General features: G+C 40.6%; 1 protein-coding gene across 2 annotated transcripts; it reads right to left on the bottom strand.

The window, feature by feature from the left end:
• Window positions 1-706: 706 nt before the first annotated feature.
• On the bottom strand, window positions 707-16,231 carry SUB1 (SUB1 homolog, transcriptional regulator). Of its 2 annotated transcripts, XM_017811283.1 has the most exons (6): window positions 16,163-16,222; window positions 15,255-15,361; window positions 14,236-14,308; window positions 12,491-12,610; window positions 6,538-6,646; window positions 707-3,784 (listed from the first exon to the last, which is right to left on the bottom strand). In XM_017811283.1, the coding sequence occupies exons 3-6, from the start codon at window positions 14,305-14,307 to the stop codon at window positions 3,705-3,707; spliced, it is 381 nt and encodes a 126-aa protein (XP_017666772.1). In that variant the 5' UTR covers window position 14,308; window positions 15,255-15,361; window positions 16,163-16,222; the 3' UTR covers window positions 707-3,704. The 2 variants fall into 2 exon arrangements, with proteins under 2 accessions (XP_017666772.1, XP_017666771.1); XM_017811282.1 differs by lacking the exon at window positions 15,255-15,361 and having other exon boundaries at window positions 16,163-16,231.
• Between the last annotated feature and the right edge of the window lie 8,434 nt (window positions 16,232-24,665).

The raw sequence follows: 24,665 nt of genomic DNA, 5'->3' as shown, positions 1-24,665 counted from the left end.
CAGGAAAAGCACTGCCTGTTGGAATGCTCTTCCATACACAGACACCAGGGCCACAGTCAAAGAGGAACCCTATCAGTTAGAGGGTGAAAGTAAATGAGGACTAGGTAGGACACAAGGACCCTGCACGAACCCCTAACTCCATTTCTTCCCTTCAAGCCACAGTAATTTCTCTTTCTGTGGCTATAAATTACTAAACTACTCAAAATCACTTGGAGAAAAGTCTCTAAGGTTCAATGCTACAATCAGTTAACCCACTCCCTACAGGTCAGTCACAAGAATGTAAAAAACAAATGTCCTTCCTAAAAAAGCCTATGCTGACATAACTGACCAATGATAATTTTCCTACCTGATCTGTGGTTACCTTTAAAGTCAGATCAAAGAGAAACTCCACTTAAAAAAGACAATCAGCCATTCTCTTAACAGCCACAACTTATCAGGCACTCTTCTGTTTGATGTTTGAACGTGTGTTTATATCTGTTGCTTCCATATTTACATGACACTTGTTCTTCTATCTTGGTGAAAAATATCTATCCCCGTGGGCTACACAAATCAATCCCCCATCCACAGACATGGACCAAGTAGAAGATGATTAAGTTTTCAACTTTCCAAATTACAGCAGTTGTAATAAACAAATAGCAGGTTCCATAACTTGTCAGTGCAGCTGAATTTCTTAGTGCAGCTAATTTTCTATAAAAATAACGCTACGTCAACAGAAGTCTTCATTTATTTCCAAGTGTTCAAATTGTTACTACACATACGCCATTCAACTATTTTTTATTTGAACATTAAGGTAATTACAGTTGCAGGGCTCATATTTCCAGTGGCCTCTCTGCAGAAGATACTACCAGAGCAAAACATGAAACATTCCACATGGCTAACAATATGACATTTGAGTTACCAAAATTACAATCACCATATTTTTTTTTCTGCTAACAGATCACATAAGTACGTAACTGGGGCATTTCCTTTAACAGAAATATCAAAATTAGTACTGCACTTGTTTATTTTCAATATTAACATCTCCACATACGAGCAACATGGTACATGACAGTTTGATTATCACACATACAGTACTTTGGCAGCTCTAACTGTGACGTTTTTCCCCCTAAGCTCCACAGTAGGTTTATTTTATAAAACATATTGCTAATATGCCCTGCATAAACACGAAGAACAAAATGCATCTTTCTTTTGTCACTTCAGTGGGAAAGGGAGCAGTGCTCTTACCCCATATTACACAGCCTTGTCATACATGCACAATTTTGTTCCATGAACACTTCTAAATGTATCCTAACTAATATTTTTTCTGCAAGAAAATAATCTTTATTAAAAAAAAAAAAATCAGAATTTTCTTCTCAAATTAGGAAGACTACAGCCATGGATGATTACATGACAAATCACTACTGTTTATTTCAAAATAACACTGAATGTGCCAAATTTTTATCAAGGTTACTTGTATATTATTGTCTTACAAGCACATCAGTCACCTGATCAATTCATCCCCTTTTGAGTTCATTTGTGAAACTGTCTGGTTTATTTAGATACCTACTAATAACTAATAGTTCGTGCTTAACAAATACAAATTTCTTTGAACACTTCTACCACCAATTTCCACAAGAGAACTAACCACTGTAATAAACTTTTTCACTTCACTCTCCCCAAATGAATGATTTTAATTTCCCACCTTCCTGAACACAATTATATTGTACTCTGATACACAACTGTCACCCAATGACTATTACCACAGTAATCTAAGTGAGGACAGTATTCCCTCTAATGTAATCATGCACTTTAAAGAAGCTACATGAGAGTTTTTAAGTGGATGAAATCTGGTTGCAAAATTTCAGATTTAAAGGAACAAAATCATATATACATACTGCAATAACAAATATCTAGAACTTGTCTACAGTGATATGAAACATTTCATTCGCTCACTTGTGATATTTTAGCAGCTATTTTGTATTCATTCTATTTGGTCCAAATAGCCCTACATGATGTTAGCAGTCACTCAGAAAAGAATGTTGTGCCCAAAAACACATCTGCTACCACAAACATCTCTTCAACCTTTTATTCATCCTCCAGCAATTCTTAAAAATTTAAGATTTCCTGAGCTATAAAAAATCCAGATCTTATTTGTTATATGTCATATTTGTACAAATATCTAATATTTGTAATATATACTTGTCAACTCAGCCATTTAATACCTATTTGCATTGAATAATGAACTCTGCAGCACAGGAACAGCCTGTGTATGGCACTTACAATCATGTCTGCAATAACAACTGTACTGATGTTCCATAATTAAAAAATGTTTATCTATACAAAGTTTAGAAACTACAATTACTTTATCAACAAATAGGAAAATTACAGCCAAACTAATTAGGTTGGACATTCACTACATACTACATCTTGAAGTGTCCATTTTCATGACGTTGTTTTATCTTCTTGCTTCAATTAACTGAATTAAGTGAGAAAATCAATTCTTCTCCAATTTTGCTTCCATTTATTCCCTGTAGCTATTATGTGCCAGCTAACTTTGGTCTTTCACCAGTGACTTCCATCCTCGTGTGCCCCTTATCTCTCCAAGTTCTGTATCGTACTTGTGACTCAGTGCCACCAAGAAGCCCTTCCACTGGGGCAGCTTCTGGTCTAGCAGAGCTTCTACAGGGCAGAGGCTTTTCTTACCAGAGCACTATCAAGGCAGGCAGCGTGGATGGGGCAGGAACATGACAGGCAGACATTTTGGCTGCAGCAGTTTTAACCCTGTTTGACTGCTTAACCTGTTTGACAGTCTAATTTAAGCATCATTGTTTACGCAATACTCTCAATTGAACGAAAGCCCTACAAAGACAGGTCAACTGTTCCTTTTCTATAGAATAACTGGTTAGTATGTGTTCCAGAATGAAATTAATGCAAACCTTGAAAAATGTACTAACTAATAACCACATGTGGATCTTTTAAATACTGTCTTACTCTGAGGTATATGTCTATTACTGTAAAAGTTTATGCATCACATCTAGAATTCAAGAAAAAAAGCTATTTGTATTTTCTAGGTCAAGAAAACTACAGAAAAATGAGAAAATTAGCATGTGTTTTGTGTTCAAGTGTTATTGTTTAGCTTAATACTTCATGCAAGTAATGCAAAAAAAGCTATATACTCAAGACTGTTTACATCTGAATAAATAGGGTAAATTAGCAAATACAGTATTGAAAACTATCTACAAAAATGTGTTTTCCCCAGTATTCACTGTTTGTATCAAGTCTTAAAGCAGAAAGCTGTAGGGCAATAGCATAAAGAATGTAATAAAAGAAAAAATTAAATTGAGACATTTTAAGAAATCTCGGAAAATAAATTTGTATTAACTATGAACAAAACTGCAACTAAACCAATGACTAAAGCTATTAGGTGGCCTTATCAGCAAACACCTTCAATCAAAAGGCCATAAACAAGTATGCTTTACATATTACTTGATTTGTTTATTTTACACCATGGGGTGAAAGCAACACAATTCCTTTTAGTAAAGTATACACAAATAGCCTCACTCAGAATACACTTTTAATGCACATAAAAAAAGTATTCATCTTACAAATTGTTTTGCAATCCAAATATACAATAGCTTGGAAAACAATATTTTAGAAAACTAAAGCCAATGTAAAAAGACTGCTTAATACAACTACATGATATAAGTTTTTGTATGGCTCTGTCTTTAGAGTTTTCTTACTGCATCATCAATATCAGAAATCTGTTCCTTCAGCTGATTCCACTGTTCTGGATTTAAAGAAATACCTGAAATGCATTAAAAATAAACACTTAGGACAAAAAGAAAATTGTGGTGCAGTATTCTTGTGTAATTACTATAAAGGCTAGTTTCATACACAAAGTCTATGTCATAACTATTAATGCCTGAGCTATTTCAACAACCACCATAGTTACAAAGTGAAACTGCTCACTTTGAACACTTCAGTTTAACTTTAGGTTACCTCTAGACAAGTTTACATTGCAAAGAGAATGCATGTAACAAAAAATTTTGCAAGTATTAGGCTAAACACAAGAAGGGAAATACAACTCTGGTCTTAACAGAAGGCAGTACAAAAGCCCTGGGTGAGAAGTAGGAAATCATTCACATTCCTGCTGGCTCCTAAAAGCCATACCTATGTGGACTGATTTTCTATGCACTTTTCAGGTACTATAATTCTGGGTTCCCCCCCCATTTTGTTTCTCAAAGCACTGTAAATAACATATACTATAAGTAACCTTTTGGAGAGACTCTATTACACTCGCTAACACAAACCAACATAAGTTATTTCTTCTTCAAGTTCACTATAGTTTCCAGTAACATTCAAACATTAATCATTCAATAAGTACCCCACAAACCATCTCCTCAGATCTATATCTGTCCTCATCTTCCTCAAGCTTGAGTCCAGGCGCATGTTTCATTTGTGCTTCAGTCTCCTCATTCTTCCCCTACAATCTCTATGCCAACTCTGTGAAGAGTGCAGGCTCACAGGGCTACCTCTCATACTTTCTCCCGCCAAGCTCTTCTACTATTTACCCTCACTCTCCTCCTTGAGTGGTCAGGTGTCCTTCATTACTTTCTCCCTGTAGGTGGAGCAGGGCCTCAAAACAGCCAAAAAAAGTGAATTTCACTTTTTGAGCTCACGGTCTTTTTTTTTTCCTTTTTACCCCATCAGTGCTTATGAGGGCACCATCATAATTTAAAACAGCAAGTACTGTGCATGGAGCTTCTCTAAGCAATTTTCCACCAGCCTGTAGTGTGAAGATTTCTTTTTTGAACACAGGTCAGGTGTGCTAACCATTATTAGGGGACCAAGCATCATCAAAATGTCCCTCAACTACACACCAGACAAACTGCACAAAGTTCAGATCTGCTGTTCGAGACACTCTGACTAATTTAAAATGCTGGATTTATTTTTCTGTCTTATTATAATATTTCAACTACTTAGACTGGTTTTAGCATAGCTAAATGGTGGCTTACGAGTGCATTAATGGAATATTTGGCTCACATACTGTATCAGACTACTAATAAATTTTATCCTAGTAAAATTCAGACCCTTTTGCTGCATTGATAAACATTTCTACCTACATCATATAACTTTTGTCACTAGGCCTACCCACCAGATATCATTGTAGTTTGCCACTCAAAGTGCATATACTATTGAATTTCACCTCAAAACACAGTAGGGTAAGGTCCTTAGAAATTAATCTTTTTTATTAACAAATCCAAAACAAAGAATGTTCCTGTACAACACCAGTACACCTGTTCATGCAAACCTATTCTCAGTGGTTATTCAAGAAATGTTGAAAATGCTTCTCAAACTTTTCAAATTACTGTCCACTGAGTTGCTCCTGAACACACCATAAGAATGTAACAAACTATATGCTGATTGTATGTCTTCAAACTTTGCAGCCTCCCAGTACAGGAAGGCCAGGAAGGGAGTCTTTGCAATGGTAAGAAGTGATGGGGCAAGGGAGAGTGGCTTCAAAATGGAAGAGAGTATATTTAGAGTATATTTAGAATAAATTCTTGCCTGTGAGAGTGGTGAGGCCCTGGCACAGGTTGCCCAGAGAATCTGTGGATGCCCCATGCCTGGAAGCGTTCAAGGCCAGATTGGATGGGGCTCTGAGCAGCCTGGTCTAGTGGAAAGTGTCCTTGTCCATGGCACAGGGTTGGAACGAGATCTGTAAAGCCCCTTCCAACTCAAACCATTCAATGACTCTATGAATCCCCAGGGCAGAACGTTTCATACTTACCTCTTTCATTGATGCCGTACGAAAACTGATAAAAAGTAGACTTTTCTAAGAGAAGTAACATAACCTTAAGCACAGCACTACTCCTGCAATTGTCCTCACATCCTCATCTTGAAATGGAAAAGTTCTGAAAGTGGTTCACAGTGAAGGCCTGCCATGACAAGCAACTATCCAAGCAGCAATTAAAGGTATAAGGGTTTGTGCTGTATTGCAGATTAGAAACTTGATATCAAAGCTTGATCACTTGAGATACTTCTCCCTTTACTAAAATCTTCACTTTTTTCCTCCAATATTAGACACATTAAATGTTCTGATTTTTTTAATCAAAAATTTAATAGAAACTGAAGGACCTTGTTGTTTTAACAAAATTAACATCTTATAAAAATGATTAAATCTTTTCAGTGAATTTCAAAATAAGAAATCCAATTGTAATAAAATAAATTGTGTTAACTAAGTTAATCAATTGGGGGGAAAAAGTATGACTATGTTATGGTCATGTTTATAAGTTCTCTACCAAATTTGCTAGTTTTGATGCCTTGCCATAAGACATGGAGGATCTATTTAGGAAAATGGACTCAGGCCAACAAACCCACTTTGCTCTTATTTATAATCTACAGATTAAACTAATTCTCTGTTAAAATACAAATTATAGGAAAGTAAAAATATTACTCTAAAAATATCACGTAGCATCAAAGGATAAAAATATGATACACAAAGTTCTACTGCAAACCCAATGTTTTAATAAGAAGTAACATCAAGCAGAACAATACCTTTTCTGCCAGGCTTCATTTCACCTTCTTGATCCATCCAGTATTCTCTAATATCAATTAAGACTTTTCCTTTAAAGTCCCGAACACTGACATACCTCATTTTGCCAATCTGTCAAAACACACATAAAGGTCTTTTAGGTATTTTACATATTACAGCATTCACTTTCCCCAGCAGCATTAGACTCTGACATGTGACACTGCACACTGCGGCTTATTTTAGACACCAGAGAAACAACTAGATTAAAAGCTTAACTCAGAGTAGTCAGTAGGCTAATAAGCAACGACTTAAAACTAGTTGAGCAGGCAATGTTCAATGCAGAAGTAGCCCTCCCAGAATAAAAAAAGTCTGTATTCTTTACATGCCTGCTTCTTATAAAAGTCATGGATTTACTGTTTTCTGAAATAAAATTTTGCCTTTGTTTCCAGCAGCTGTAAAAGAAGACAAGGAAAAAGGGACCTCTACTCCCAAGTGTAAATTTTAGTCCATTTCACATGTACAGAAAGCAAATTAGATATTCACGTGCAATGCCTCCCAAAAACAACTCTCTGGTAATTGTGGGGCTTTTTTTTCTTTTTTAACACAGTAAATACAGATGGAAATTAAAGTTAGCCACCTACTGTCCCATGCCCACTCTCAAACCCTCACGGGTACCTCACTGTACCAGGTGTTCCAAAAAACCATTCAAATCTTTTAAGTTTACTGGCACGTAGCATACCATGAAATGACTCCTGAGTTCCACAATTTCTGCACCAATGTCTTAACTGAATTACATGGGCACCTTTTTTTTTTTTTTTTCAAGTGAGGGGAAGAGTGAGTGGGAGGAAGAATCAAACCAACAACTACACAATACACCACACATTTAGGCTTATTAAAGATCTTCCCAAATATGATAAAAAACTATTTATTCACATAAATTCAAAGTACATGGTGAACTGGAGAACCAGAAATTAGATAACAAAATCACAATCAAATAAAATTTCTCAAAATTCCTGCAAGAAATCCTTAGAATTTTGCATGCAGCTTCTGGATACATTTTATGAAGAAAGAACACATTCTAAAGTAAACAATTTTAAAATAAAATACTCCTTCCTGATAAAATATTTCAACTTCCTTTATCTATGCATCTTGCATTTTGATACAACCTAAGGGGGATCCAAACACTCTAGCATTAAGTCTGACCAGACAGATTGAAAAGCTCTCCTATCAAGTACACTGATTCACAGATGTTTGTCATATGCTCTTACTTCACAAAATTAATACAAACATGAACACTTTTATGTTTGCCTAAAGAAATTTTTCTTCTTACGCAGATCATGCCACATGACTTCTAAAATTGATAATAAAACAATTATGACATACCTAGATAATGTAAGTCTGAAGCACTTTTCCTACTTCAAAGCATCTAGCTCGTTAAAATGAACAAGACATTACAGTTTATAAGACAGTATTTTTTGACCAATTAAACACTTTCACAGCACTACAAATTTAACATTCAAAAATAAAGTATAATGTCATGGCATGCTAGCTCTTTCAGACCAAACTTGGCACCATGCCCAAGCCCCTCAGCACTGCTGGCAAAGAACATCCTAAACAGCCTACACAAACAACATTTCTTGGTTTCACCCTTTAACGCTTCGCTAACTTTTAAGGTCACCTCTAAGAACAGCTTCAAGTAGTAGCACTCAGCAGCACCTCTTTTTCCATGGCTGTGGAAGAATCTTAGTGTATTGCCAAGTACTTCCAGGTTTGTCCTAAATAATAAAATCTAATGTAATAGAGCAGCTTAAAGCTGCAAATACAGTTAAAGTGTTTAGAATGTGATTTGCAAAGACTGTATGTCTCAATTCAACTACAGTAAGGTGAGTGGCAATAATGCAAAGTTCACATTTACTCAATCAGTCAGTCTACCTTAGATGGAAGCAGTTCTATATGAAAATGCTGAAATTAAGTTAGATTTCACATCACTGTCTAGATTTCAGATGAATGATCACAATAAATTTTGAACAATTTATGCAAGTGTTCTATGCAAAAGCTGCCATCACCAAAACTTTTAAATACGCTTCTGAAGTACAGCTCCAACAAACATCTAAGGTTTAAAACCACAACCAAAATCTAGATATAAGTAAACTGATGTTTCTCGATACTTAGCTACCTGCAATTCTGGTACAGGTTCATTTCTGAACAATTCTTTTGTTACGCAGGAGCCGATAGTCCTGGAGTAATTTCACTGACAAACGTATATTTAGATCTCCATAACCACGGCCATGTTTCAAGGGCGGCTGTGCCAGTTTTGGCTGGGGTAGAGTTAATTTTTTCACAGTGGCTGGTATTGGGCTGTGGATTGGATTTGTGCTGAACACAGTGATGACAATACAGAGATGTTCTTGTTCTGAGCAGGGCTTACACAGGGTCAAGGCCTTTTCTGCTTTTCCTACTGCCATGCCTGCAAGGTGGCTGCGAGTGCATGGGAGGAGACACAGCCAGGACAGGTGACCCCAACTGACACAGGGATATTCCATACCATATGGCATCATGCTCAGTATATAAAGCAGGGGGAAGAAGGGAGGTACATGCTTGGGGTCTTCCCAAGTAACTGTTACACGTGATGGAGCCCTGTTCTCCTGGAGATGGCTGAAAACCTGCCTGCCCATGGGAAGTAGTGAATTAATTCCCTGTTTTGCTCTGTTTGAGTGCAGCACTTTTGCTTTCCCTATTAAATGCTTTATTTCAACCCACAAGTTTTCTCACTTCCAGTTCTCTCCCCAGTCCTGCTGGTGGTGGAGTGAGTGAGCAGCTGCTGGCTGGGGTTAAACCACAACAGTCATATTGACTTACAGCAGTCCAGTTACTGCAGTTCAACCTTCACAGACAAGTTTGTATACTTTTCATTAAATACTACAGATCTTAAGATTATACTGCTCTACTGAATTACACGAATTAAAACCACCGTTTCCAAGTTTGTTTCTCAGAATAAAAAGTACTGAAATTGTGTCTCAGTTCCCTTCACAGCTATGCAACTGACTTCCTCTATGACCTTCAGCAAGCACCTTCTTCATTATTTTTCCTATTTCCAGATTTTCTGGATTAAATGGTACACACACTGTGGAAGTAGAAACAGTAAAAAAAGCTCCTTTCGTATATGGACAGCACTACAAGGAGCACAATGAAGACTTCTGTAAACAGTGAGATCTGTCACACAGCAAGTTGTTCGTGAAATGCATCGGTGACCCTCTAAGTTTCACAATTAATGTGCTAAACCAATCAGTTTCAGAGCATCATACACTTATATATTTACCTTCTTTCAGGAGCCTATGATAAAGTCATTACACTGGGAAATCAAAGAACTTTACACTGGGAAATCAAAGAACTTATCTATTTCAAGTCAAAAAGCATATATGACCAAAACTCAAAAAAAAAAAAAAAAAAAAAAAAAAAAAAAAAAAAAAAAAAAAAAAAAAAAGGTGGAGAGTGGACAGGACAACACACAGACAACTTCTAAGTAACCATGTCAGTTAAATGCATGATCATGCAATGTGGTTCCACTCTGGGTAGTCATTAATGCATCCTGACAAACCTTATCCAAATCAGGCAAAGGTAGATGATAGGATTAGTCAAACTAACCAAAGCACATGGTGCAGAGCTCAGGTTGGCTTGAAGCCACAGACAGGAATCTAATGTATCAACACTAAACCCTTCCACACTGACATGAATAACTCTAGTCCTTAGGGCCTCTAGTAATACATCACACAGGGGAGGGAGCAAGATAAATTTCTGCATGCTAACTGCACACGAATCCTTCAACAAACTGCAAAGTATACCAGGCTATCTATAAAACCTAAAAAGGCAAAGACCTGTAAATACATAAAATACACTTGGTCTCTTATATTGAATTAATTCTCCTCTACTTACATTCATACTATTCTTCATAAGTAGTTGTAAAAACAAAAAAATCATTACAGCAACAATCTCAAACAAAAATATAAAATGTAAAAACTTATGAAAATGCTGAGTCTTCAGAATACAGCAGTCACAACGAGCTCTAAATTAAGGAAAGCTATATGCCTTAAAAGCCCGGCTTGAGGATGCAGAATAACAATCCTCTAAGTATCACATCATTTGAAGCCATTCCCTCACACAATATGGACACCATAGAACTTGTGACTATCCTAGGAATGCTTTACAGCCTCATTTCCACCAACTGAAGCTACACTTGTAAGTTTTACTGCAAAGTCACTTCCACATCAGAGATCATTTTACTGCCATGGGAGAGAAATCCTTCAGAAATAAGAGTTTCTAATAATACTAAAAGTCCTAGAACTAACAAAACTGTATCTAAAAAATTACCATGTAACAGCATCTTATAGCATGCTCTTCTAAGTAGGGGGGAGGGAGGGGCAGTATTCTCAGACCTACTATAGCTCTATTTATCCACTGCAACATTTACCTCTTAGGAACTGGGCAGAAGTTGATGTAGCTTGAAAAAACTGACAAAGCTTCACATAATACAAGGAGCAATCCAAAAATTTTTTTGTTGTTGATTACCTGAAATGCAGGCAGACTGAGCAACACTGGTGTTTTAGATCAAGGTGATATTCAAATATCTGTATTACACTCAACACCAGAAGAACCTTGTTCTTTTCAGACTAATAAGAGTCCTCTACTGTCTGTTTTTAGTAACTTTTTAATATCTTAGGTCAAAAAGGTTTCAAGAAACCAGAGCACACAAATACTTTCATTTTATTTGAAAGTGCTTGGATGTTTTTGCATCAGGGGAACACTAAAAGTTTTAACAGTTTTCTTCAAGGCTGGAATTTCTGAACTTGTTACAAACATAACACAAAGTTTATACATAGTTCTTTAGAGTTCTAACTGCAGCTCACCTCATAAGGTATAGAATTCACTATCTCATTTTTCCTACAGAGTTCAAAGCATGCCCAAGCAGAACTAAAAATATTATACACTCCCTTCAATAGGGAAGTCCAGGCATTGCCCTAAAGTTCCTCTCCTCAACATGAGTAGAGGAAAGTGAGAATTAAGACACTAAAAATAACTGCCTTGTATCACAGGGAAGGTCTCGCTAGAAAACTTTTTCTTTCCCCATATTACTTTACACAGCCCAGAATCATTTAATTTAGCTTACTCTCTGTTTGGGCCACCTCACTAGACACATTTCCCATACCCTTTCACGAAGCTGAGAATCAAAGTCTCACAAATTTATATTCCTTTTCAGCCAGCTAATCAGAGACCTTTAATAGGTCTTGATCCATGCCTGTAAAACACGTAATTCTGAGCTATGTATATTCTTGCACAGGTCTCAGCACACGCTGTTACTGCCTCAGCCAACCCTGGAAACTGCAATACCCTAAATTCACAAATGCACCTTTCTACTGAAAAATGTACATTCATTCCATCTTAAAAACAGGGACGATGTCAAAAATTACTATTATTATGGATGTTCAGCGATAAAATCCTCCATCATAAAATGCAGTAAGAAGCAAAACTTATTCCAAGATGCTGTCTTATCATACAGGAGCCAAGTTGTCCTTGACCTAGTTAAACAGGAATGAAGAGTCCACGCTTTGGTTTCCAAGAAGCTTTTTTTCCAAGAGCCCTGATTAAAAAACATTTCCATGTAGAGACAAACCTAATCTAATATTTACAGTATACTCTTGGTAAGTGCTGTATTTACCGACAAAATGAGTACCCAGAGCTAGCACAGGCGAAGTCAAGAGGATTAGATCAATTGCTGCAACTCAGATTCTTTTACTCAGCTGAAACCTGACCACGCTCTTCTGAGCATCTCATCTGCATGCGAGCACCGTAATCCCTTCCAGCCAAGGATTCAGGAGACCAAGACTGTGCTGCCAAGAAACTCAGATCACCTCATAAAATTTATACTGAATATGATGTAACATGTTACCTTTACCAGGCTTTATGAGTCATCAATTTTACCTGAAACATATTCTCATCTCTGTTACTGCTTTGCTTAGAAGAAGCTGCACCTTTTGAACTTTCACCAGTCTTTTGTTTCTTTACAGGTTTTTCTGGAGCTGCTTGCTTTTTCCGCTTTGCCTTGGAGCAAGGAAAAAAAAAAGCATGAGCCACAACTCACTCTATATGCTACAGAAAAGTTTACATTTTATGTCACAAACTATTACTAAGTAATGCACCACTTACCACCTTCCTGCTGTGAAGGCAGGACTCCAATACTGTACATTTAGACTGGAATCAAAGAAATAAAACCCTTCAAATGAGCCTAATTCTGTTCCCAGTGAAGTTTACCATAATACTTTGGCTTTAAAGAGAATTCAATGAGATCAAAATACATTTCAAAAACCCTTCTCTTTTTGCACAGTAACACTGTCAGCTCGGTAGTTTTAATTAAAAAATTAAGTCTGAGAGAAATGACACTTTCCCTTCTACTGAGTGCAACAAAAAAAATGCAGAACAGTTTATGACTCCTCTTCAAAAAAAGAAATAAAACCTACAGAAGATAATGATTAAAGGATCTGGAAACCACCTCCATCACACAACTTTTTTTTTTTAATCAGCATCCAATCTCTGCCCTCAGCATGATGAATTAAACATCTTTTTAAAACATTCAGACAATATGACCTGTAAATCAGGTTGTTCAGATAACTCACAAAGTTACTGTTTCTACTCACAGTTATATAGTAACCATGCTCCCCACATAAAAAAAAAAAAGGAATACCAACATACCAAAAATTAGTCTCACCTGCTCAGATCACGTTGTGGATAATCTCCCTGAAAAAAAACCCAACCCTACTACCCACTAAAGCAGGCTGTCAGACTGTCTTTTCAGGAATACAGTTCCCTAACAAAAAAATCACCCCATCAACTTTTTTTCTTAAGGTCTGACAGAACACCTGATTTCCAAGGTGCAATCACGACTGAAGCAATTCAGTAAATCAGACCAAGCCTTTCAAACTACTACACTAAAATACCTGATGTCTGCATTACCAAATAGCATTTCTCAAAACGACGAATTCACTAGTTTTTTCTGGTTTTGCTCGTAATCATTGATACATCTATACAAGATTCTAAATTAAATAACTATTAAAAATAAACAGGAACACTCAATTTATACATTCAGAACAGTCATGTTAAAATTTATCAATTCAAATACACTCAGGTTGGCTCGGCTTTTAAGTGAGAAACTAACAGATGGTATTACAGCAAATAAAAGAAAATTAAGCAGAGAAAAAAAAACACGCAAACAAGATAAGCAAATGACACGATGAAGCACAGGGTAAGATAAGATTTTTATTACAGAGAAGTAATCCAGATATCAAATTGGCAGTGGTGGGTGTGGGCATGTTCTCAAAATAAGTCTAAATTCTTGCCATCAGGGCAGCTTATACAAAAGCCTTCTATCAGTTGCCACAAAGCAGTAAAGAATTACAGGAACCTTGTGATTATATCTATCATATGGAATGGCATGAACAAAGCAAAATGCAACTTAAAAAAACCTTTTCCGCAAGTCAAAAAACATGTAATCCACCCAAACTTGGGAAAGGGGTTGGTTTTTTTGGGGGCGGGGAGAGAGAGAGCTTTTTTAAGTGTCTCATAAATCACAGGGAATAACAGGCATGTTGTGACATAATGCTCACCTAATTCCTTAACCTCGTCCTGAAATAAAAGAGTTAATACAGTAATAAACTGTATATAATGTTCACCTTTTTGTCAACTTCACTATCTGAATCACTGGCAGATGAGCTTGAAGATACAAGTTCCTTTGATTTAGGCATTCTGGGAAGAGAAAAATAACATGAGAACACTGCATAAAGAATACATCCCATTATGGCTGGAAAGCCATCTTCAAATCTGTACTGGCTCATCTTATTCAAAACTCTCCTAAAGACTTTCCTGCTGTTTCATGTAAGCTTTAATACACATTGCAGATGCAATCTCAAACACTCTTCCCTCTTGTATCTCTTCTCCTTTTTACTGCAACTGTACTAAATGCAGTAAATGGTTTGGCCTCTGAAATGTTTACAGCAGAACAATTTTTCACAAGTGTCATACATCCCCAGACACGGCAAAAACCACGATGTAAAAAATAAAATATAATGCCGTCCTCCAGTTAAATCCTTTATATGACATTCACATATATAGTTCATTAAGGTCCTTTCATTGCCTGTACTCTGACGTGGGCATTTCACCCAGTTGGACTCACAAGCAATGTGCTGCATAATCGTCACACATAAAGATGAAGATCCCACCGACACAACAGTATGAAAAACGCCTCAGTTACAGTGAACCACAGCACTGCAATTAATATTTCCACTGCAGCTTCAACACATCAGTCACTAGAGTCTATTCATTTGCCAGACAAGCGGACATTCAGCTTTCCTTGAATGCATGCTGCCAGGTGTGCTCATACATCACTCTGGTATGCAAACATGTGGTTAGATGTAGCGGTTGCACGTCTTCCCTTCTACTGCTCTGTAACACATCCACAGCTCTTTTGTTCTTTCAGAATAAAAACAGGCATCCTAGAGAGAAACTGTGATATGAACCACAGCTAGGAAAGGCTAACATAATACTAAGGGATATTTTGAAGCGTTGTTAAACTGGCAGTGAAATAAAACCCACATATGCAAATTAAAAAAAAAAAAAAGGCAACAACAAAAAAAACCACCACGGAGTCCAAATAATGGTAATGAATCAACGTGGTTCTAAAGTAGAGCAAGACCTGTGGTAACAGCTTGGAGCACTGCGATGGAGGCTGGAGCACTGCACAGGATACAGGGAATGGGGAAGCACACACAAGCCACGCTGTAAGATGGAGGCAGAGGAGCGCTGGAATGGGACAATGTGAAAATAAGCACAGGGATGACACTGAGTCTGAAAAGGCAAACGATGGTGTGCGGGGATGACCCCAGGGGTCCGCGCGCGGACGAGGAAGGGACAACATGGAGGAAGGTGTGGGCGGAAACCGGCGGAAAAAGGGATGCGGGGCGGTGGGAGCCCCCCGGACGGGCCGAGCGTGAGGCGACACGGCGAGGCAGGCGAGGAGGGGGGTGAGGGCGATGAGACGGGCCAGGCGAGAGCGAGGAAAGGTAAGGAAAGGAAGGCGAGCCGGGAAGACCAGGTAGGCGGATCCCAGCCGCCATTTTCCTCCCCTATTCCTCTTTTTCCACGGCTCGTGCCGCCCCCCCGAGGAAAGGACACCCAAGACCCGAACAAGGATGGGGGTGGAATGGGGCGAGGACACCCAAGTGCTCCCGGGGCAGGGCGGTAGCAAGGGGGCCGCGGGTCACCCGCGGCAGGGCGACAGAAAGGCAGCACGGGCAGAGGCGGGCCGGGGGTCGCCGGCGGGCCGGGTCCGCTCCTGGTCCCGGCGTGGGGGCAGGGGAGGAGCGCGGAGGTAGGGGGGGAGCGCGGAGGTAGGGGGGGAGCGCGGAGAGGCGCCATCTTCTCCCTCCCTCAGACCCTCCGCGCCCCCCAACGTGGCAGCTCCCCCTCGGCAGAGGCGGCCGCTCCCCAGCGGGGCGGCCCTCCCGCAGGGCACCGCGGGCACTCAAGGAACACGGGGCGGCCTCCCGGCAGGGCTGCCCTGGGCGGTGCCGCGGGGGGCGCGCGTGGGGACTCGGCACTCACGTCCTGCTCCGCGCGTGGCTGGTCTGCACCGCGACACGGGCGGAACTGACGCGCCGCGGAACGCCCGCCCCGGGCCGCTCACGTGGGGAGGCGGGGCGGGGAGGGGGCTGGCTTTAAAGGGGACGCGCGGCCCTTTGTCCCTTTTGTCGCCCGTTCGCGCCCCCGCCGAGGGGGCGGCGGGAGGGAGCGGGATCACAGTGATGGGAAGGGAACCTTTGCGGAGTCACAGAACGTCCTCCGTTGGGAGAGAATCACAGAGATCACAGGATATGCTGAGTTGGAAGGGATCCACCAGGATCATCGAGCCCTGCACAGGACACCGCAAAAGTCACTCCGTGTGCCTGAGAGTATCGTCCAAACGCTTCTTGAACTCTGTCAGGCTTGGCACTGTGACCACTTCCCTGGGGAGCCTGCTCCAGTGTCCAACCACCCTCTAGGTGAAGAACCTTTTCCTAATGGCAAACCTAACCCTCCCCTGATAGGGCTTCAGGCCTTTACTAACCCTCCCCTGACAGGGCTTCAGGCCTTTCCTAACCCTCCCGACAGGGCTTCAGGCCTTTCCTAACCCTCCCGACAGGGCTTCAGGCCTTTCCCTTGGGTCCTGTCAGTGGTCGCCAGACAGATCAGTGTCTGCCCCTCTGCTTCCCTTCATGAGGAAGCTGTAGACTGCAGTGGACTGTAGGAATAATTTCTCCCCAGAAAGAGTGACTAGACAATGGAACAGGCTGCTCAGGGAGGCAGTGGATTCACCATCCTGGAGGAGCGTAAGGAAAGACTGGATGTGGCACTCAGTGCTATGGTCTAGTTGACAAGGTCGTGTTCGGTCATAGGTTGGACTCGATGATCTCAGAGGTCTTTTCCAACCTAGTTGATTGCAGGATTCTGTGAAGTCTCCCCTCAGTCTCCTCCAGGCTGAAAAAAATCCACAATAATTAATAAATGGCTGTTTTTTTCACACACCGCAGCAGTTCCTCGATGCCGCCTGGGCAGCGGCGTGAGGCGCTGTGGCTGCGGTGGCTTTGCATAGCGAAACCGCGGCCCTGCCACACCTGGGCTGCCCTCAGGAACCACTTCTGCTGCTTCCCCTCCTGCCACCACATCCCCCTCCTGCCACCGCATCCCCCTCCTGCCACCTGCAACTCGACCTTCCTTCTCTCCCTGCAGGGCTATGTCGGTGGGGACCGGGGAGCATCAGAGAGCCCCCCACTCATGTCAGGTCTGAAGCACTGGGAGCTAAGGTCGAAATAGTCTCAGCACCTCTTTTAAACACCTACTTTTTAAAAGACCTCCAAGCAAAAAAAGAACGTGAAAACATATTGACAATCTTGCTTGTATCTCTACTGTGTTTGCACTGTGATGCATCCCACATGCCCTGCCAAGGACTTGAAGAGGGGCTGTAGGCTGAGTTCATCTAAACAGCTTCTGCTTCTGAGACACACCAACATGGAAGGGAGGAGAGGAGGGGGCCCTCTGCCCTCAAGCTTTATGAGAGGAGACTTAGCAGCCTTTGCAGACTGTGATAGGCCAGTCAGAGCATGAAGTGGCTTCATGTTGTGTCTTCTGTATTATCTACTCGGGCCTTTCAGTTTATGAAGAGATTTAGTAACATTAAAATACGGCCTTGGGTAACACAACTTCACACTAAACTAACACAGTCTGTTACTATTTTCTTATCACTGTTTGCAGGGGCACACCAGGCAGGGAGCAGGCCCCGGGCCCTGGCGGCCAGGCACGCTGGGCAGGCCCCGGGCTGTTGGGAACTAGGCAAACTACCATCAGACCTTCATGATGCAGTCATCATCACCTTGTATAAGATAATAATAATGGCCAGTCTTCGCGAGCGAAGATTTGGGAAAGGTCATTAACCCTTCGAGCCTGCGCAGTGGATTTTTTAGGTGAGACACAGCGTGCGCTGAACTGAGCCCACCCTTTAATCCTGAGGTTCATCTGCCAGGGCCGAGCAAGCCAGACCTTCTCTTAGATGGATTGCCTTACAAGGCTGACGAGCTCCATCTGCCCGGGGGGCTGGGAATTGAACCCGGGTCGCAGCGGTGAGAGTCCTGCACCCTAACCACTAGACCACCAGAGGCCCCACTTATTACCTTGTATAAGAAGACAGGAGTTAAATCAGACTGCTCAAATTACCGTGGTATTACTCTGCTCTCCATTGCTGGCAAAATTCTGGCAAGAATACTTTTGAACAGACTAATACCCGCTTATAGCAGAAGGAATTCTACCTGTTGCCTCTGATTTCAGAGCCAACAGAAGTACCACAGACATGGTATTTGTTCTCAGACAACTGCAAGAGAAGTGCGGGGAACAGAACAACTTTGTTGACCTCACCAAGGCTTTCAATACTGTGAGCAGAAAAGGTCTATGGCAGATTTTGGAACGCTTAGGTTGTCCCCCCAAGTTCCTTAAAATGATCATCTCACTCCATGAGGATCAGCATGGCCAAGTCAGTGCATGGCAATGCACTTTCTGAGCCCTTTCTGATAACTAATGGTGTGAAACAAGGCTGTGTTCTTGCACCAACCCTATTCACAATATTTTTCAGCACGATGCCCCAAAGGGCCACAGCAGACCTCGATGATCAGGATGGTATCTACATTCGTTACCGTACTGATGGAAGCCTTTTCAACCTAAGGCGACTGAAGGCCCACACCAAGACCTTAAACCATCTTGTCCGGGAGCTGCTCTATGCTGATGATGCCGCCCTTGTCACCCACATGGAAGCAGCTCTGCAGCGTTTAACATCCTGCTTTGCAGATGCTGCTGAGCTCTTTGGGCTGGAAGTCAGCTTAAAGAAGACAGAAGTTCTCCATCAACCTGCACCTCAGGAAGTCCCCCATCATCCCCATGTCACCATTGGCCAATCAGAACTCAAATCAGTCCAGCAGTTTAATTACCCAGGTAGCCTCATCTCCTCAGATGGTAAGATTGATGGGGAGATAGACAACAGGTTAGCAAAGGCATATAGTGCTTTCGGAAAGCTTCATAAAAGAGTTTGGCGTAATAAACACTTGAAGAAAAGTACAAAGACCAGTGTTTACAGAGCCATTGTGCTGTCTACTCTCCTATACGGATCTGAATCATGGGTCATCTACCGCCACCACCTGCGTCTCCTAGAACGCTTCCATCAACGCTGTCTCCGTGCAATCCTAAACATCCACTGGTCAGATTATGTGACCAATACATCTGTTCTTGAACAAGCAGCAGTCACAAGTATTGAGGCCATGTTACTGAGAACACAGCTGTGCTGGGCAGGACACGTCTCCAGGATGAAGGACCACCGCCTCCTTAAGATCCTGCTTTATGGTGAACTTGCCACCGGCTGTCGCAAGAGAGGAGCCCTGAAGAGAAGATACAAGGACTCCCTGAAACAACATCTCAGCCTTGGCCATATTGATCAACATAACTGGTCTACTCTGGCCTCCAATCAGGAGGTCTAGAGACACACTATCTTTAATTCTGCAGATGCTTTTGAGAAAGCTTTTGAGATGCTTTTGAGGATCACTCTTAAGGAGAAAAGACAAAGCAGAAAGAACCGTGCCTTGCAGAATATACCACCTAGGGAGTCCTTCTGCTGAGCCTTTTGCAACCGGACATGTCTATCTCATGTTGGCCTTTTTAGCCACCAGCGCACTTGTAACAAACGTGGGTAGAGCCCTTCCCAAATCTTCGTTCGCGAAGCTTAGGCATGATGATGATGATGATGATGATGATCACTGTTTGCAACAATGGGTCATGTAGTTGTGTTGTGAGCATGGCAGGGTGACAGTGCTTCAGACACCAATTACCAGTGTAGTTTGGTCCATTTCTCATTGTTAGTAGCTCTAGACCTGTGGTTTTGCTACCACGTACTGCCAAGCTTTTTGTAAAAAGTCCAAGCAAAATATAAGAAATAGGAAGTGACCTGTGGTTTCAACCTTAGCTTCCAGATAAAGATGGTATAGGCAGAGTGAGGTGGTGGCTGATAGGCCTCTGTAGTTTTAATAACAAACACCTATTAATAAAGTGTTTAAAATAAAAAGTCTTTGGCTTTTTTTAAATTACATCATGGGCAAACATCATGTTTCAAGAAGGGATAATCCCTCAAATTCAGCATGAGCAGCTGCATGTTTCTGGAAAAGTACTTACAGGACATGGGCAAAGAGGTTTTTAGAATGGATGCACGAGGTCCTTATAGCCCTCACCATGAAGTGATTCAAAGGAATTGACTGACAAACAGATTGTCCGCCAAAGTACTTTAAACACCTTGGTGGAGAAGACACGGGGTTAACCACACAGATGTGCCTTCTGCCTTTCCACATTTTCCGTGGGTTTATATAGCAGTTTTATCATAAATGCCATACACTCTTACATTTCTATGGTTAGTAGCTGATAAACTAAACGGTTAAGCACACGTTACAATAGCATTCTGTTTTACTTAGGCCTAAGACACATTTTCTGGCTTTCTTGATAACACCTGTCTATGCGCCTAAAAGCAACAATTAGTTACATATCTATTTCTCCAAGGCTGTTTATGTGTTTTTGAAGCAACAGTTAGTTATCTGTCTCTCGCACAGGGGTGGTTCCCTATTTGCAGCTAGCAATTTTGAATATTCGTTAAAATATTCCAATTTGCTAAGTCACACTAAACAAGACCTGCTTATGCTAATTACAATTACAATATAAATTTGACAATTCCTTGTTTCAATCCCCCCTTTTCTCATCCTGTTGCAACTTCTTTTGCAAGATCATGTTTGCAGTCCACAAGACATGTATTTGCTGGGCGACGGTTCGGATCCTCCACCCCATCCAGAGATTCATGATGGTCAGGAGCAAAGCCACAAGAATCAGTATTAGTACTGGATGCACTAAGAAGTTGAATAGTTGAGCAGCTGTTGGAGATTTTAGCTTCTCCCATCTTAAGAAGACATCCCACCAATGGTGTTCTCCTGGTTTTTGTATTTGGGTTGTGATCTCATTAATTTTGAAGACGTTATGTTCCACTGTCCAAAGGGCTCGTTGCGAGGTTTTTATGGACCTTTTGTACTAAAGCTGCAATATCCGGGTGGTACAACATGTGCTTCAAAATTCTAGTCTCCATTCCAATCTGTAACTTAGGAACCTCATTATGCAACCCATATTCATGAGTGATCAATTGAGTGGTGGTGACTGGAACAGTACAATTAGAATCACATCCTATTATAGCAGTAAAAGTGCATACACAAAAATTAGTTCCATTAGTTACTTCTTCACATGTGTCAATGCTGATGTTATGACGAGTTCTTACACATGCACACCCTTTTCCTACATAGTATACCTGAGATTGCGCTTTTGCAGCTGGGATAATTTTGAAGATACAGGTACTGTCTGCTGTGTCTAAGCATAAAATCCTCATTTTCAGTTACAGCGTTCTCGCAGACGAACCCTAATTGTTCTCGTGGGATGCTCACCTCTGTACTTACTGTTTGCCACCTTTTTGACTGATAATTTTATTTTGCCCATACATTATGGTTAATTGGTCTTACTACAACATCTTCATATATTGCTTCTAAGGTTAATACTGGAAATATCTTTCCAATAGTGGCCTTTTTTATAGTAAGCACGTAAGTGTCTCTTTGTTCTTGTTGTTCATTGTAGGTGAAGCTTACTAGCTGCCACCAGACCTGGTAAGTTTTTTCAAACTGAGTGATAGTATCATTTTTCTCTTTTATTTCTTTTATTTTTTTGTGGCAGTCTCCCAGACGTTCTTTCCCTAATGGTATATGATACTACAGTCTGTAGCCATAGCTGTGACTATAAACACTGAAGGGCAAGGGATACGTTACTTTGTAGTTCTCCTTCAAAGGATACAACTGACTGAAAGTCTTTTTGGGTGTGTCTGGACAGGGTGGTCACTAAATCTGCCGAAAGTTTTGCGTCAGTAGTGATGATCTTAATGATACTTGGAACTAGCCTAAGTCTGTAGTGACCGTACTTAATTTATTAATCAGTACGTCCTGATCTATAGAGTTAAGTATTCGTAATCCTGACCCGAACCATCCTGCTAAATCTCTCTTGACCTTGGTGTTTAGTGTCCGTGATTTTAGCCATGCTTCTCATCCTTGTAAACTTTATGCTATAAATTGAGAACAGTTCTGTTGTACCTTTGAAATATCTGCTTGAATCGTAACCTCTAATTTCTTTAGCGAGTGCACTGGGTCTAGTAATAGTTTCTGTTCATTACTTTGTTTTACCACATAAAGTCCTGCAAATGAAAAGTTATGATAGCTTACCGCGCTCACAGAGGATACCGTTGCCTAAAGATCGGGAGCAAAAGCTCATCAGGCAAATTTAGTAGAGATTAGATAGAGAACAGGTCTTTAATGAAGGCTTTCTGGTGCAAGGAGTATGAAAAGTTGCGCACCCCTGTGTCCAGGAGTTCCACAATTTTTGGTCCAATCCAAGAACTACCCATCCCCCAGATCCTCCCCAAATCTGCCTCCCAGCACGCCCCACTAGAAATTGAGTTGGAGGTCCCAAGACCCCTTTGTTCCTCATCTTTTCCTTCTTCACAGCTTGTACTGTCTTTGGAGCTTCTCCAAGGTTGCAGGCTTGAAGGCCGCTTTAACTATGACAGTATCTTTTTGTTCAGGCCTAGGGTGCATATGTTCTCAACCAGAATGTGTTCACTCTAGTTCTGCCTTGAAAGGAGCCTAAACAAGCCTAAAGAATTTAGAAAATTTGATATGAAATAGGGGAATAGGGTTTGGTAAGTGTTAACTACTATTCTAAAGTGTGACAGACTATACAGCTGCATTAAAATCTACAAAAAGCTAAAAATCCTAAAAATTCAAAGGCATCAGTATGAAAGGGGGTGGTGAAGGAGAAAGGATAAATAGTAACACTAAATCCTCAGAAAAATTTGATTTTTCAGACATCTTCCATACACTCTTTATGTAATAGTATTGTTCTAATTCGTTCACTTGAACTACAAGTTTACATAGCATCCTGTTTGAACAAGAAACACTTTGTGTGATCTTCTTCTTCCACAGTGTTCCTGGTACCTTTATTTCATAAAGATCTAGTTTTCTTGAGGTTTTATGTCTTATGGTTATAGTAAAATTCTTTACTCTAGCAGAGAGGGTATAAATATAAGACATAGGCAAAACTAGGCTTGTTTCGTTTCCTGTATATCAAATATTCATCTGTCCTGCCACTATATACACCATAAAGTTTCAAAATTTATCTCCTGAGGGTTTCACAGTTGGCCTAACTCTTTTACTAATTTCTGGAGAAGTGCCTGATTTACTTGATATGCTGCTGAAATTGGCCTTTGACTGAGCCACCGAACTGATCGTTCGGTCCTGCTGTTTACATCTAAAGATGCTACTATCATGCAGGATGATTTTTGAAATGTACTCCCTGTTCCTATTGTTCCTAAACAGATCAACACTAAATCAGTTGAGGCTTTGATTTGCAGCTGACAGAAATCCTGGTAGAGGTCACAAGATGTTGAGTATATGCACTGGTTTGTATCATATATGTAAAAGGTTAGCATCAAAACAGTATCAGTACACGTTTGCTTAACTTCAAACTTACAAGCCATATCAATATTACTATTAACATTGATTTTAAAACGTTGTATCATTGTATCCTGTTTCCAATCCTTGTTTACTTGTCCATTTATATGAAGAGTGGTGTGCACCATTTTAATATTATTGGAAATATTCAAATCTGCAGGTCCCGAGTACCCTTTCTTTATCCAGTCTCCAGGGTCTAAAATTCCAGCGATGTTCTCATGAGTATTACAGTCTTGAGCACAGATCAGGCTCACACACTGATCAGGAAGAAATTGAATTTCGGCTTGGTGTCTCCAATTCTTTTGGCTGTCCATTGTGGTTTGACAGGCTCAAGAGCCTTTTTGGTCCTGGAATAATGTATCCAAGATGTTAATCCTTTTACTTTGACAGCTGTGTAAGTGACCACCAGGGACCTTTCCATTTGGCTTGGAAGGGATCTCCAACCATTGTTTTAACATACACTCTGTCTCGTTGTATATTGTGCAGGGGTGCATCTAATCCTCATGACCATGTACCAGCCATATGCTTATTAATTTCAATTAATTGGTTTGATAAGGCTATGATATAGTTCTGAACATATTGTTCTCCCACACAGGAGATATCTTCTCCCTGGTAATTGTTCCCCTATGATCTCCCATACAGCAATTAAAATGGGCTCAATTTTTCCTTTGTTCTGGACTTTACTCTGATTCTTAATAAAGCCAGAGGTAGTGCTTGAGGCCATGATAAACCAGCCTCTTGTCCAATTTTAACAATTTGCTCTTTCAATAAATGATTCATCTTCTCCACCTGACCACTTGCTTGTGGCCGACAGGGAGTATGTAGGTGTCAGTTGATTTGCAAAGCTTGACTCACATCCTTCGCTATGTCTGCTGTGAAGTGAGATCCTTTGTCAGAGGACATAGCTGACGGTACTCAAAATCTGGGTATGATCTCATTCAGGAGTACTTTGA

The sequence above is a fragment of the Lepidothrix coronata genome, unplaced genomic scaffold, assembly GCF_001604755.1.
Source record: "Lepidothrix coronata isolate B3197 unplaced genomic scaffold, Lepidothrix_coronata-1.0 Scaffold31, whole genome shotgun sequence".
NCBI lineage: Eukaryota > Metazoa > Chordata > Aves > Passeriformes > Pipridae > Lepidothrix > Lepidothrix coronata.
The sequence above is the reverse complement of the archived record's forward strand: the minus strand, read 5'-3'. Positions and strand labels throughout refer to the sequence as shown.

Excerpts from the sequence above, each read along its gene's own strand:
- SUB1 (XM_017811282.1), bottom strand. The coding sequence starts at position 14,307 with ATGCCTAAATCAAAGGAACTTGTATCTTCAAGCTCATCTGCCAGTGAT. Across the intron at positions 6,647-12,490 it reads GAGATGAGAATATGTTTCAG|ATTGGCAAAATGAGGTATGT; the intron begins GTAAAATTGATG and ends GTGTTTTGACAG. Across the intron at positions 3,785-6,537 it reads AATGAAGCCTGGCAGAAAAG|GTATTTCTTTAAATCCAGAA; the intron begins GTATTGTTCTGC and ends AATGCATTTCAG.